The sequence below is a fragment of the Eptatretus burgeri genome, chromosome 8 (genome assembly GCF_056783735.1).
Source record: "Eptatretus burgeri isolate ZD-2024b chromosome 8, Ebu_testis_v1, whole genome shotgun sequence".
NCBI classification, from domain to species: Eukaryota; Metazoa; Chordata; class Myxini; order Myxiniformes; family Myxinidae; genus Eptatretus; species Eptatretus burgeri.
The window spans coordinates 2,878,227-2,892,985 of record NC_140968.1 but is presented as its reverse complement, the minus strand read 5'-3'; the positions used below and the strand labels follow the sequence as shown (position 1 = coordinate 2,892,985).

General features: G+C 47.4%; 2 protein-coding genes across 9 annotated transcripts in view; one reads left to right on the top strand and one right to left on the bottom strand.

The window, feature by feature from the left end:
- Nucleotides 1-7,956, top strand: part of URB1 (URB1 ribosome biogenesis factor) — a 175,519-nt gene extending 167,563 nt beyond the window's left edge. For all 3 annotated transcript variants that reach the window (XM_085890598.1, XM_085890597.1, XM_085890599.1), the window contains one exon: nt 7,086-7,956. In XM_085890598.1, coding sequence (XP_085746724.1) covers nt 7,086-7,276 — 191 coding nt within the window. In that variant the 3' untranslated portion in view covers nt 7,277-7,956. The remainder of the gene's footprint in view (nt 1-7,085) is intronic.
- Nucleotides 7,957-8,290: 334 nt separating this feature from the next.
- Nucleotides 8,291-14,759, bottom strand: part of LOC147020927 (protein RUFY3-like) — a 77,092-nt gene continuing 70,623 nt past the window's right edge. For 5 of the 6 annotated variants that reach the window (XM_085890600.1, XM_085890601.1, XM_085890604.1 and 2 more), the window contains exons 11-15: nt 14,243-14,308; nt 13,673-13,742; nt 9,101-9,169; nt 8,931-8,998; nt 8,291-8,776 (exon numbers count right to left, since the gene is read on the bottom strand). In XM_085890600.1, coding sequence (XP_085746726.1) covers nt 8,716-8,776; nt 8,931-8,998; nt 9,101-9,169; nt 13,673-13,742; nt 14,243-14,308 — 334 coding nt within the window. In that variant the 3' untranslated portion in view covers nt 8,291-8,715. The remainder of the gene's footprint in view (nt 8,777-8,930; nt 8,999-9,100; nt 9,170-13,672; nt 13,743-14,242; nt 14,309-14,759) is intronic. The other variant, XM_085890603.1, reaches the window with a different exon arrangement.

Here is a 14,759-nt window from a genome sequence, read left to right as displayed (position 1 = left end):
AAAAACAGCGCCAGACCATGATTCCTCCTCCACCAAACTTTACAGTTGGCATGATGCTTTCAGGCAGGCAATGTTCGCCTGGCATCCGCCAAACTCAGATTTGTCCGTCGGACTGCCAGATGGTGAAGTGTGATCCACTGCTCCAGAGTCCAATGGCGGTGAGCTTTACACCACTCCAGCCGACGCTTGGCATTGCGCATGGAAATCTTAGGCTTGTGTGCGGCTGCTCGGCCATGGAAACCCATTTCATGAAGCTCTCGACGAACAGTGCTTGTGCTGACGTTGCTTCCAGAGTCAGTTTGGACCTCGGTAGTGAATGTTGCAACTGATGACAGACGATTTTTCCGTGCTATGCACTTCAGCACTTGGCGGTCCCGTTCCGTGAGCTTGTGTGGCCTACCACTTCGTGGCTGAGCAGTTGTTGCTTCAAGACGTTCCACTTTTTTTTTTTTTTTTTTTTGTATACCTTGGTCGAGGCTCGTATGAGAGCGAACACACAACTCACAGCAAGGAGGCATGAGACAAGAGGGGCGGGAGTGGAAGGGACAAAACATTGGGGAACAGACACAGGTGAACTGTGGAAGGGAGAGGGATGGGGATGGGACGGGGAACATGGCGAGGAGAAGATGGACATTACAGGGACTTTCAGGAAGGAAAGCAGAAGAATTGAAGGAAGTGGGCTTGGGTGGATTATCGGGGGTAGAAAAGATCGAGGATTTGGATGGGGGAAGATAAGAGGTGGTGGTGAACAGCTGTTTTGAAAGCCTGAAGGGAAGAATGGGAAAGAATAGAGTGAGGAAGTTTATTCCAAAGGCGGGAAAAAAGAGGAATGAAAGAGTGAAGATGAGCAGTGATTCGTGATTTTGGTAGTTTTACCAGAAGGGGGTTGTTGGCGGACCTTGAGCGCCCTGTGGAAATGTGGTTGGGACAAATCGCAGAGAGACCAGGGGGGGCAAGGCTGGAGAGGAGTCGGTAGAAGACAGAAAGACCACCGACTAACCTGCGGTGATTGAGTGAGAGGCCCAATGACTCAGCTTCATTGCGGGAGATGCCAATGATCTTAAATGCCCTGGTTTCGACAGCGTGAAGTCGAGAAAGGTGGGAGGCAGGAGCACCAGCCCAGAGGGGAGAGCAGTACTCCATCAGGCTACGGACAAAAGCTTTGTAAGTGGTCAGGAGCTCAAGAGATCTTCTTCGCTCACTGCAGATCTGGATAAAATCACAAACTGGTCCAACACGTGGAACATGTCTTTCAATCCAGACAAATCTCACACTCTCACTATGTCTCTTCGAAAGGACCGTTTAGAAAACCCCCCCATCCACTTTCTCAACAATCCTCTGGAAGAAGTCTTTTCTTTCAAGCTTCTGGGTCTCACTATCTGCCATGACCTTTCCTGGGAAAGTCACATTTCCAACCTTGCCTCAAAAGCCAGTCGCCGACTGGGAATCCTCCGTCGTGCAAAGTCCTTCCTCGGCCCTCTTGAGCTCCTGACCACTTACAAAGCTTTTGTCCGTAGCCTGATGGAGTACTGCTCTCCCCTCTGGGCTGGTGCTCCTGCCTCCCACCTTTCTCGACTTCACGCTGTCGAATCCAGGGCTTTTAAGATCATTGGCATCTCCCGCAATGAAGCTGAGTCATTGGGCCTCTCACTCAATCACCGCAGGTTAGTCGGTGGTCTTTCTGTCTTCTACCGACTCCTCTCCAGCCTTGCCCCCCCTGGTCTCTCTGCGATTTGTCCCAACCACATTTCCACAGGGCGCTCAAGGTCCGCCAACAACCCCCTTCTGGTAAAACTACCAAAATCACGAATCACTGCTCATCTTCACTCTTTCATTCCTCTTTTTTCCCGCCTTTGGAATAAACTTCCTCACTCTATTCTTTCCCATTCTTCCCTCCAGGCTTTCAAAACAGCTGTTCACCACCACCTCTTATCTTCCCCCATCCAAATCCTCGATCTTTTCTACCCCCGATAATCCACCCAAGCCCACTTCCTTCAATTCTCCTGCTTTCCTTCCTGAAAGTCCCTGTAATGTCCATCTTCTCCTCGCCATGTTCCCCGTCCCATCCCCATCCCTCTCCCTTCCACAGTTCACCTGTGTCTGTTCCCCAATGATTTGTCCCTTCCACTCCCGCCCCTCTTGTCTCATGCCTCCTTGCTGTGAGTTGTGTGTTAGCTCTCATACGAGCCTCGACCAAGGTATACAAAAAAAAAAAAAAAAAAAAAAAAAAAAAAAAAAAAAAAAAAAAGAGGGCCGAGGAAGGACTTTGCACGACGGAGGATTCCCAGTCGGCGACTGGCTTTTGAGGCAAGGTTGGAAATGTGACTTTCCCAGGAAAGGTCATGGCAGATAGTGAGACCCAGAAGCTTGAAAGAAAAGACTTCTTCCAGAGGATTGTTGAGAAAGTGGATGGGGGGGTTTTCTAAACGGTCCTTTCGAAGAGACATAGTGAGAGTGTGAGATTTGTCTGGATTGAAAGACATGTTCCACGTGTTGGACCAGTTTGTGATTTTATCCAGATCTGCAGTGAGCGAAGAAGCTGCTGCTTGCCGGTCTGAGGGATGACAGATGGTACGGCAGAGAGTGGAGTCGTCGGCAAAGAGAAATAGAGGATTTTCCAGAGAGTCCGAGAGATCATTGATGAAAACCAGAAAAAGAACAGGGCCCAGAACGCTACCTTGAGGAACTCCAGCCTGCACAGGAAGAGGGGATGAAAGAACTCCATTTAGGGCCACACGTTGACTGCGACAGGAGAGGAAGTCTGCGAGCCATGAGTGGAGATGGCCTTGAATACCATGGGAAGAGAGTTTGGTGAGTAGGGCAGGGTGCCAGACTGTCAAAAGCACGTGATATGTCCAGGGATACGGCTCGGATTTCCTGTCTGGCATTGAGGACCTCCATCCATTGATGGGAGAGCAGAAGCAGCATATCCAGGGTAGAGTGACCTGGTCTGAAACCAAATTTATGATTGGAAATCAAGCCATTGGAGAAGAGGAAGGATTTCATGTCTGAAGCGATGATGGATTCCATAACCTTGCTGATGATTGGGAGAAGGCTGATTGGTCTGTAGTTACAGGGATCTGTTTTTGCACCTTTTTTATGCAGGGCAGTGATGTTAGCAGATTTCCAAGCAGATGGCAGATGACCTTGGGAAAATGAGAGGGTGAATAGAACAGAGAGAGGGTGAGCAAGAGCAGAAGAGCAGGCTTTGAGGACACGTGGGCTGATGCCGTCTGGACCGGTTGCAGAATCTGACTCGAGGTTTGAAAGCAAGCTCTCCACCTTGTCAGGAGAAAAGGATACAGAGTCCAGGGACAGTTTGGTGCGACTGGGTAAAGTGGGTAGAGATAGTGATGGGTTTGGGACACAAGATTTAGCTGCAAACACCGAGTTTAGACATTCAGCTTTATCACGTGTGGAATCAGCAGTGCGGCCATTTGAGGTAAGGGAGGGGATGGAGGGGGAACATACACCAGAAACAGATTTGATTAAACAAATTCACTTCACTTCACAATAACAACACCAACAGTTGACCGGGACAGCTCTAGCAGGGCAGAAATTTAATGAACCGACTTGTTGGAGAGGTGGCATCCTATGACGGTGCCACGTTGAAAGTCACTGAGTTCTTCAGTACGGCCCATTCTACTGCCAATGCTTGTTTATGGAGAGTACGTGACTGTGTGCTTGATTTTATACACCTGTCAGCAATGGGTGTGGCTGAAATAGCCGAATCCACTAATTAGAAGGGGTGCCAGCATACTTTTGGCTATGTAGTGCAGGCGGAAAAGCATGGGGTAACCTTCATGGGTGAGATTGTAGTCGTGTGTGTTGGCGTGTTGTTGAGGATTTGTCCACCAGACGGCGGTCTCCTCGGGTTAACCTGAGGCGGTCCCTTCGGGTTGGTTCCTGGAATGTCCTCATTTGAAGAGAGAATGATCACCTGTCTCGCCTATCATCTGAACTCCAGCATTTGAACATCGGTGTTGCAGCACTCTGAGATTTGGAGACCGGATAGTGGTGAGATCATGGAGGGTGGTTACACCGACTATTGTTCTGGTCTCTCTGATGGTTACCATGCCAAAGGAGTTGCTGTCGCTGTGTCAAATAAGGTGACTCACATGATAATTGTGGTAACAGTGAGCATATTAAGAGAATGAGCATGCGTCACTCCTTGGGTGTCGTTTCCCTGGTCTCTGTGCATGCTCCGACTGAGGCAAGCAATCTGACAGTGGAGACATTTGATGCTGCTTTTGAGTCTGTGGTTGATTAGTACCCCAGGTGAGATACTCTTCTAGTCTTGGGGGATTTCAATGGATCGATTGGCAATGATAGGGATGATTTTGAGATGTGTGTTGGTCCCATGGGTCTGGAACTGTGAACCAGAATAGCACTAAGTTCCTTGACTTTGCAAGAACTCATGGACTTAGGGTGGCTGGTTCATGGTTTCAGCGCCCACAAGCTCATCGCTGGACTTGGTATTCCAACACTGGTGGTGTGGCAAAGGAGATTGACAATGTGCTCATTGATGGTCGCTGGAGGATGATCCAGAACTGCAAGGTTTACTGGAATGCTTAATTCCTCAATACCGACGACAGCCTTGTTGTAGCAACTCTGAAGTTGCAGCGTAAATCTGGGGGAATGGTACCATCCCAGCGTAGTTTGTATGTTGGCAAGCTGAAGGATGAGAATGTTGCTGAGGATTGTGCGATCAGGCTGAGTGGGGATTTGGAGGGTCTAGGTGTTTCGGGGGATCCTGAAGAGTTGTGGAGGGCCTTCAATACCACCATCCTTGATATTGCCAGTGGTTGCCTTGGAACCCACCATCAGGCGAAGAAGAACTTTGTCTCCCAAGGGACATATGATACCAATGACCAGTCACAGGACCAGGCTTGATGGCAGAACTGCGCTGTTCAAGGGGTTGAGGCGCAAAACTGTACATTCGCCGAGGGCGGACAAGGAGGTTCATATGCGAGGAATCGTGAAGGGGTAGAGCATCACCTGTGGTCGTGATTCTCATTCTGCTGACAGAGGAATTTGTCATTGCGTTCCTCCAAGCAATGTACTGCAATCAGAGCGGAGGGTGGTGATTTCCTGACAGAGGAGTCCAAAGTGATGGCCCGTAAGGCTGGTTATTTTGAGCGGCTGTACCAGGCTGACCTCCACGCTGTTGCATTGGATGTTAGGGGTGTAACTTTCCCGATTCCTGACCCTCCAATCAACTGTGAATCACCTTCATTTGGGGAAACGCAGACTGCGGTGAACAGGTTGAAAGGGGATAAAGCTCCTGAAATATGTGGCATCCATGCTGAACTTCTCAAACGCCGGTTGAAATTCTCTACACCTAGTTGCAAGCAATTCTCTACTCAGTTTGGAGCACAGGCGTCATCCCAATGACTGGAAGAGGGGCCTTGTTGTCCTTCTCTGGAAAGGGAAGGGTGATCGCTAAGACTGCAACAACTACCGAGGGGTGATGTTGCTCTCAGTGCTGGGCAAGGTCTTTGTTTGGATAATTCTCGATAGGGTTTGCTTGAGCACCAGTGCCCAGAGAAGTCAGTCTTTACACCAAAGAGGTCAATGATTGACCGTATCCTTGCCAACCATGGGCCTCGTGGTTGCAGCAGGTTGATCGCCATCTCAAGGAGATGGGAATGGGCCAGGCATCTGCCTGGGGGATGGCCAGATGGAGGTCTCTGGCGGACCAGTAGAAAGTTGATCCAGCAACATGCTGCTCTGGCGCATGCTCCCATAACTTACCTGACCCATTGTGGGAGATGCCAATAATGTTGAGAGCTTGACATTCTGCAGAATCCAGAAGAGACAAATGTGAAGCAGGGTCATCAGCCTGTAAAGCAGAGCAGCACTCCATTAAGGTATGGATCGAGGCTGTGTAAGCTGTCTGTAGTTCTAATATTTCAATGATGTACTTAGAATGATGGAAGATGCCCAGTGTGTGGTTGGAATTAGAGACCGGCTGGACTCAATGGTTAACCTCGGAGAGGTTGTGGCTGTCTGTGAGACCAAGATGTTCAACAGACTGAATCTCTTCCAGTCACTGACTGTGGACATACATATGTGGGTTCAGATGAGTCTTCTGGAGAGACAGAATGAGATTGATATTTGCCAGGATTGAAAGACAATGTTCCATTTGCCAGACCAGCATATAATATATTCTAGATCAGCAGAGTGACACAGCTTCTATCTGTGCAGCACAATGTAAAATGATCGGCAAAATAGAAAGGGTTTGCAGAGCATCATTGAGGCTATTTATGAATGTCAGAGAGGAACAACATTCTGCTGAGGACTGCCTTGGGGCACCACTACCTCCACTGGGAGAGGGGAGGATTCTCTTGATGGCAACACGTTGAATTTGTGAGTGGAAGAAGTCAAAGCCAAGTATGAAGATGAAGTCGAACATGAAACAAGCTTGCCAAGTAGAGCAGGATGCCAAAATGTATTGAATGTCTTGTATGTCCAGGGAGAGAGTCCCGACCCCTTGAGATTTAGGGCCTCCGAAAATTATTGAGAGAGGAGACTGCATGAAAGAGACGCAGCTGATGGGAACAAGGATTTTGGGAGTGACAGGGAGAGCCTCTTGGGATGGCTCTGCAGTCATAAAGAGGAAATTGTGTGTGTGACTGGATGGTTGATGGTTTCCTTTTTGTACAAGCGGTTTGAATCTTGGCAATGCTGTCCAATTGTCACATCGACGAGTGATGAATCGATTGCATATGTGGCTGTAATAAGAGTGCTGGATCATGTTGGTCCCTCATTATCCATTCTGCATATGATGATCACTTGAATGCCAATGATTACTTCTGAGCCATTGAGCATTCAAAGCTTTGGTGAGCTGGTTCTTTATTGTAATATATTTTATCATTATAAACCATTGTGGATGTATAACAGCTTTGCAGTGAATCATTTGTTCCCGTTTTATCAAACTGGCACCTTTTATAATGCATCCTCCATCACTTGTGGAATCAAATACAGTATACCAATAACCAACTCGATGACAGTTGAGCAAAAAATCAAAATGGCTGAGAATGAGATTGCGAACTAACAGCTGTGGCGCAACCTGTGTGTTTCAGCTGCAGCATCGAGCCTCGTCTCCCTGTTCCAGCATGAGATGTGGCTGAGTGATGATTCCCCGAATCTCTTCCTGTGGCTACTCGGCAGAATGGCGGAACAAGACTACACAGCTTGCAATCCGGAATTATTCAATAACATCTTTTCTGCCTTGGCCAAGATCAGGAAACGCAATAAATTAATCGCAACCTGAATGCAATTCAGAATTTCAAACGAACCATCATGGCGTCTTTGGTTAAGAACTGAGGTGTAGTTTGATGTCTCTCCAGTCGTCTTGAGCGAATTGAGACGATGACAATCACAGCTCGCATCACTGTGATGACCACAACGCTGTTGGGCATGGAATCACGCTCAATGGACACTTCCATAGCTCGTTCTTCTCGAATAAAAATGGACGATGTTTGATCTCTATTTTCATAAAGAAATTGTACCTGGATGCTGCACAGGAAATGGAACTTGGTATACATGTTGCGATTCTCAAAAAGGCTTACCAATCACGACGCCACGTCCATTTCTGTGGCTTTGTCTTTGGCAGAAGTACTTTGGTTTAGTCTTTGGACATTCCATCAAGCGCTTTCATTCATCTGGTTTAATTTCTTGGCCATTCAGCTGCACATAATACCATCATGATATTAGTCAGGATTGAAAGACAATCCTGAATAATATCAATGATTAACAATGACAGATTAATTATCATGAGCACCACCTCCTTCTCAGGGGGTTGCCATGCTGACCCCCTTGAGTACGTATGTCAAGTTTGCTTGAGATTGACCAAAAACTGTTGGAGGGATTTTTGAGCCAACTCCACTTGGCCCGTTCGTGCTTTACTATTTATTCAATGCCATAAAAATAAAAATTCAAAATTGTATGTCACCTGAATTTACTATTAATTACTCTTTTTTTTTTAAACAACATCCAGAATGTTTTTGTTTTGTTTTTCACTTTTTATTCCCCATTGAAGGATACGGAAGTAAATGCCATGCAGTTTGCAGCACAAAGGAGGAAAAGCTTTCATCACTTTCTGGTTAAATATTCCAATCTGAAATGGGAATGTAAAGTTTTATAAATAACATAATATATATTTGGAATTGTTTTGTTGTGACTCAACCCCCACGATATGGGGTTTTAATCCAACTTTGTCCGACCAATGCCTTGAGATAGAGATAAAGCCAAACCAGCACTTCAGCAAACCACACACGGTCCTCTATTTCATTGTCTTTTTTTTTCTTTTTTTTTTACATATTCTGTTTCTCCAAAAGTCGCCATGGTACTTCAAGTGCTCACTACCTTTTTTTCCACTCAATCTCATTGCACACAACATTCCTGGGAATTGGCATTAAAGTTTAGAACATTTAAAAAAATTATCGGAGAACGAATAGATAACATGTATTGGTGCTGGAACACAAGGACCAAGCTTTCCACTGACTGGGACTGAGTCAAAGACAGCAGACCAGTAGAAGTACCTTCTACAAGCACTTTTGCTGCACTCTCAAAGTGCATTCACATGTGACCCAGAGCTAAAAAGGTGCTTCCAGAAGTGAGCTCCAGCAAATTGTCCCATCTCTCCCACCACCTTCGATTCCATCGAGTTGACGTTTGCTTTCATTCTGTACCGGGGTCGAGTTGGTTTTTTCACTCCCGTCGAGCTGGAGTTTTCCTTGTCGGTTTTGGGGCTTTCATGGCCTCTCCATTGCTGGAGGACACGCAGATTTACAGGTGGACAAAGTTAGCATGTTGGATTAAAGATTCCTGTGATCAACAAAGGAAATGGAACGAAGGTGCACATTCAAGGTATTTTCTTTTGAAGGTTTTAGATATTAGTCTTTTTCTGAAACTTCAATTCGTACCTTCCATTGCTTTGCTTTCCCTTTTGCTTGGACCGATCGTCAGACTTGTTTTTTCCATCTCCCAACTCCTGCAAGGGCAATGGATTGTAGATTGTATTGTCATTTATGGAATATTTCATTATCCTTTGTACAACCCCGCTTATATACTTGTGCAAACTAAGACGTCTTACACTCAAGAATCTTTTCATTCGTGTGTTCTCCTCTTGCAAGGTGGCATTGCGGAGATTGTTGGCAGCGGTCTGGAGTCGGACCACACAAACATGCAGCAAGCAAACCATTAAGCTCGAATATTTTTCTGCGAAGCACAGATTGAATACTCAGTGTAGCTTGCACATGGAGATGAGAAAGAGAATGAAAGAGAGAGAGAGAGAACGAAAGAGAGAGACCGACAGAGGGAGAGGTTGCGAGAGAGAGAGGTTGCGAGAGAGAGAGAGAGGTTGCGAGAGAGAGAGAGGTTGCGAGAGAGAGAGAGAGAGAGGTTGCGAGAGAGAGAGGTTGCGAGAGAGAGAGGTTGCGAGAGAGAGAGGTTGCGAGAGAGAGAGGTTGCGAGAGAGAGAGGTTGCGAGAGAGAGAGGTTGCGAGAGAGAGAGGTTGCGAGAGAGAGAGGTTGCGAGAGAGAGAGAGAGGTTGCGAGAGAGAGAGAGAGAGAGAGAGGTTGCGAGAGAGAGAGAGAGAGAGAGGTTGCGAGAGAGAGAGAGAGAGAGAGAGAGAGAGGTTGCGAGAGAGAGAGAGAGAGAGAGAGGTTGCGAGAGAGAGAGAGAGAGAGAGAGAGAGAGAGAGAGGTTGCGAGAGAGAGAGAGAGAGAGAGAGAGAGAGGTTGCGAGAGAGAGAGAGAGAGAGGTTGCGAGAGAGAGAGAGAGAGAGGTTGCGAGAGAGAGAGAGAGAGAGAGGTTGCGAGAGAGAGAGAGAGAGAGGTTGCGAGAGAGAGAGAGAGGTTGCGAGAGAGAGAGAGAGGTTGCGAGAGAGAGAGAGAGAGGTTGCGAGAGAGAGAGAGAGAGAGAGAGAGGTTGCGAGAGAGAGAGAGAGAGAGAGAGGTTGCGAGAGAGAGAGAGGTTGCGAGAGAGAGAGAGAGAGGTTGCGAGAGAGAGAGAGAGAGAGGTTGCGAGAGAGAGAGAGAGGTTGCGAGAGAGAGGTTGCGAGAGAGAGGTTGCGAGAGAGAGAGAGAGAGAGAGAGAGAGAGGGGTTGCGAGAGAGAGAGGTTGCGAGAGAGAGAGAGAGAGGTTGCGAGAGAGAGAGAGAGAGAGGTTGCGAGAGAGAGAGAGAGAGAGAGAGGTTGCGAGAGAGAGAGAGAGATTGCGAGAGAGAGAGGTTGCGAGTTTGCGAGAGAGAGAGAGAGATTGCGAGAGAGAGAGGTTGCGAGTTTGCGAGAGAGAGAGAGAGAGAGAGAGAGAGAGGTTGCGAGAGAGAGAGGAAGAGAGAGAGGTTGCGAGAGAGAGAGAGAGAGAGAGAGAGAGAGGTTGCGAGAGAGAGAGAGAGAGAGAGAGAGAGAGAGAGAGAGAGAGAGAGAGAGTTGCGAGAGAGAGAGAGAGAGAGAGAGAGAGAGAGAGAGAGAGAGAGAGAGAGAGAGAGGTTGCGAGAGAGAGAGAGAGAGAGAGAGAGAGAGGTTGCGAGAGAGAGAGAGAGGTTGCGAGAGAGAGAGAGAGAGAGAGAGGTTGCGAGAGAGAGAGAGAGAGAGAGGTTGCGAGAGAGAGAGAGAGAGAGAGAGGTTGAGGTAGAGAGAGAGAGAGAGAGAGAGGTTGCGAGAGAGAGAGAGAGGTTGAGGTTGAGGTTGAGGTAGAGAGAGAGAGAGAGAGAGAGGTTGCGAGAGAGAGAGAGGTTGAGGTTGAGGTTGAGAGAGAGAGAGAGAGAGAGAGAGGTTGCGAGAGAGAGAGAGAGAGAGAGAGAGAGAGAGAGAGAGAGAGAGAGAGAGAGAGAGAGAGAGAGAGAGAGAGAGAGAGAGAGAGAGAGAGAGAGAGAGAGAGAGAGTTGCGAGAGAGAGAGAGAGAGGTTGCGAGAGAGAGAGAGGTTGCGAGAGAGAGAGAGAGGTTGAGGTTGAGGTTGAGGTAGAGAGAGAGAGAGAGAGAGAGAGAGAGAGGTTGCGAGAGAGAGAGAGAGAGGTTGCGAGAGGGAGAGAGAGAGAGGGAGAGGGTGAGGATGAGGGAGAGAGAGAGAGAGAGAGAGGTTGCGAGAGAGAGAGAGAGAGAGAGGTTGCGAGAGAGAGAGAGAGAGGTTGCGAGAGAGAGAGAGAGAGGTTGCGAGAGAGAGAGAGGTTGCGAGAGAGAGAGAGAGAGAGGTTGCGAGAGAGAGAGAGAGAGGTTGCGAGAGAGAGAGAGAGGTTGCGAGAGAGAGAGAGAGAGGTTGCGAGAGAGAGAGAGAGAGGTTGCGAGAGAGAGAGAGAGAGAGAGAGAGGTTGCGAGAGAGAGAGAGGTTGCGAGAGAGAGAGAGAGAGAGAGAGGTTGCGAGAGAGAGGTTGCGAGAGAGAGAGAGAGGTTGCGAGAGGTTGCGAGAGAGAGGTTGCGAGAGGTTGCGAGAGAGAGGTTGCGAGAGAGAGGTTGCGAGAGAGAGGTTGCGAGAGAGAGGTAGAGAGAGAGAGAGAGAGAGAGAGAGAGAGAGAGAGAGAGAGAGAGAGAGAGAGAGGTAGAGAGAGAGAGAGAGAGAGAGAGAGAGAGAGGTTGCGAGGTTGCGAGGTTGCGAGTTTGCGAGTTTGCGAGAGAGAGAGAGAGAGAGGAAGAGAGAGAGAGGTTGCGAGAGAGAGAGAGAGAGAGAGAGAGAGAGAGAGAGAGAGAGAGAGAGGCTGCGAGAGAGAGAGAGAGAGGTTGCGCGAGGGAGGTTGCAAGAGAGAGAGAGAGAGAGAGGTTGCGAGAGAGAGAGAGGTTGCGAGAGAGAGAGAGGTTGAGGTTGAGGTTGAGGTTGAGAGAGAGAGGTAGAGAGAGAGAGAGGGTGCGAGAGAGAGGTTGCGAGAGAGAGAGAGAGAGAGAGGTTGCGAGAGAGAGAGAGAGAGGTTGCGAGAGAGAGAGAGAGGTTGCGAGAGAGAGAGAGAGAGAGGTTGCGAGAGAGAGAGGTTGCGAGAGAGGTTGCGAGAGAGAGAGGTTGCGAGAGAGGTTGCGAGAGAGAGAGAGAGGTTGCGAGAGAGAGAGAGAGGTTGCGAGAGAGAGAGAGAGGTTGCGAGAGAGAGAGAGAGGTTGCGAGAGAGAGAGAGAGGTTGCGAGAGAGGTTGCGAGAGAGAGAGAGAGGTTGAGGTTGAGGTTGAGGTTGCGAGAGAGGCTGCGAGAGAGAGGCTGAGACAGAAAGAGGCAGAGAAAGAGGCAGAGAAAGAGGCAGAGAAAGAGGCAGAGAAAGAGGCAGAGAAAGAGGCAGAGAAAGAGGCAGAGAAAGAGGCAGAGAAAGAGGCAGAGAAAGAGGCAGAGAAAGAGGCAGAGAAAGAGACAGAGAAAGAGACAGAGAAAGAGACAGAGAAAGAGACAGAGAAAGAGACAGAGAAAGAGACAGAGAAAGAGACAGAGAAAGAGACAGAGAAAGAGACAGAGAAAGAGACAGAGAAAGACACAGAGAAAGAGACAGAGAAAGAGACAGAGAAAGAGACAGAGAAAGAGACAGAGAAAGAGACAGAGAAAGAGACAGAGAAAGAGACAGAGAAAGAGACAGAGAAAGAGACAGAGAAAGAGACAGAGAAAGAGACAGAGAAAGAGACAGAGAAAGAGACAGAGAAAGAGACAGAGAAAGAGACAGAGAAAGAGACAGAGAAAGAGACAGAGAAAGAGACAGAGAAAGAGACAGAGAAAGAGACAGAGAAAGAGACAGAGAAAGAGACAGAGAAAGAGACAGAGAAAGAGACAGAGAAAGAGACAGAGAAAGAGACAGAGAAAGAGACAGAGAAAGAGACAGAGAAAGAGACAGAGAAAGAGACAGAGAAAGAGACAGAGAAAGAGACAGAGAAAGAGACAGAGAAAGAGACAGAGAAAGAGACAGAGAAAGAGACAGAGAAAGAGACAGAGAAAGAGACAGAGAAAGAGACAGAGAAAGAGACAGAGAAAGAGACAGAGAAAGAGACAGAGAAAGAGACAGAGAAAGAGACAGAGAAAGAGACAGAGAAAGAGACAGAGAAAGAGACAGAGAAAGAGACAGAGAAAGAGACAGAGAAAGAGACAGAGAAAGAGACAGAGAAAGAGACAGAGAAAGAGACAGAGAAAGAGACAGAGAAAGAGACAGAGAAAGAGACAGAGAAAGAGACAGAGAAAGAGACAGAGAAAGAGACAGAGAAAGAGACAGAGAAAGAGACAGAGAAAGAGACAGAGAAAGAGACAGAGAAAGAGACAGAGAAAGAGACAGAGAAAGAGAGAGAGAAAGAGACAGAGAAAGAGACAGAGAAAGAGACAGAGAAAGAGACAGAGAAAGAGACAGAGAAAGAGACAGAGAAAGAGACAGAGAAAGAGACAGAGAAAGAGACAGAGAAAGAGACAGAGAAAGAGACAGAGAAAGAGACAGAGAAAGAGACAGAGAAAGAGACAGAGAAAGAGACAGAGAAAGAGACAGAGAAAGAGACAGAGAAAGAGACAGAGAGATTGATTCAGTGTTGCAGAAGGCAGCTCAAGTGGGAAAGAGGCTTTTCCATCCCAGAGCAGTGTTGTGTTATGATGTCTGCTCAAGACAGTGACTGGAAGCAAGTTGGGATGATGCGATTGCTGGTAACTTTACATAATAATTAGAACATGGACACAATTCCACTGCAGATTCCAGTCATTCGTATAAATATTGACAAATACCTCTTCTGTCAAGTGGGTGTTCAGTTTCTCCAAAGCATCCACTCGTGCCTGAAGGTTCCTCACCGTAAGACTGCAATGAACACACAGGCACATTATAAGCTGATATCCACATCAAAATACCAATCTATATTGGCCACCATTCCTGCAAAGGCCAACTACAAATCTTTGTCCTGAAAAAATGAGAGACGGGAATCTAAATTGAATTTTTTAATCCGTACTGAGAAAATTTCGTGAAAGTACCACCAGACTGTTTGTCTATAGATCGAAGTCTGCTGGATTTCCTCTTCAAAGGAGATAATTTGAGCAAAACACAAAGCAAGCACGCACGCGCACACACACACACACACACACACACACACACACACACACACACACACACACACACACACACACACACACACACACACACACACACACACACACGCACACACACACACACACACACACACACACACACACACACACACACACACACACACACACACACACACACACACACACACACACACCAAAGGCAACAGGTGTCACACCATCTGCCCTCACCTAAGCTGCTTTCCACCACAAACTTACTTCAGATTACGGTTGAGTTCTTCTACGTAGTTCTTCTGATCCAAAATGGCTGCAGTGCTTTCTTTGCTGGAAATAACAGAGGCACGTCACTAAGGTGTGCACCAACACCTCCATGGTACAACAGAGACTCCATTGTCACAGTGACCATGTTATCATGATTCTGGGAATGTTGAAAATACTTTGTGAATCTCTCAATCTTAGGAAGATTGTCCATATTTGTAACAAATTGGGTCACATGATCAAGATTAGGTTATTTAGACTTTTGTGAACCATCAAGAAGTTTGATGTTTAAAGGTGTAGCAAAATGAACCTGAGTGCACCATGGAAATTATGGGCCAAATGGCCTCATTTCCTTCCTTGAGGACAGCTTCTCAGTCTCATGTTGTCTTTTTCTTTTTATATGATTTTTCAGATGTACACACACACATACAGACAGACAATTGCCTTGTGAGTGGGGGTTGCTTTTGTGTCCATGAGCATGTATACAACATTTGGTGGAGGTGGCACAGCTGTGCAG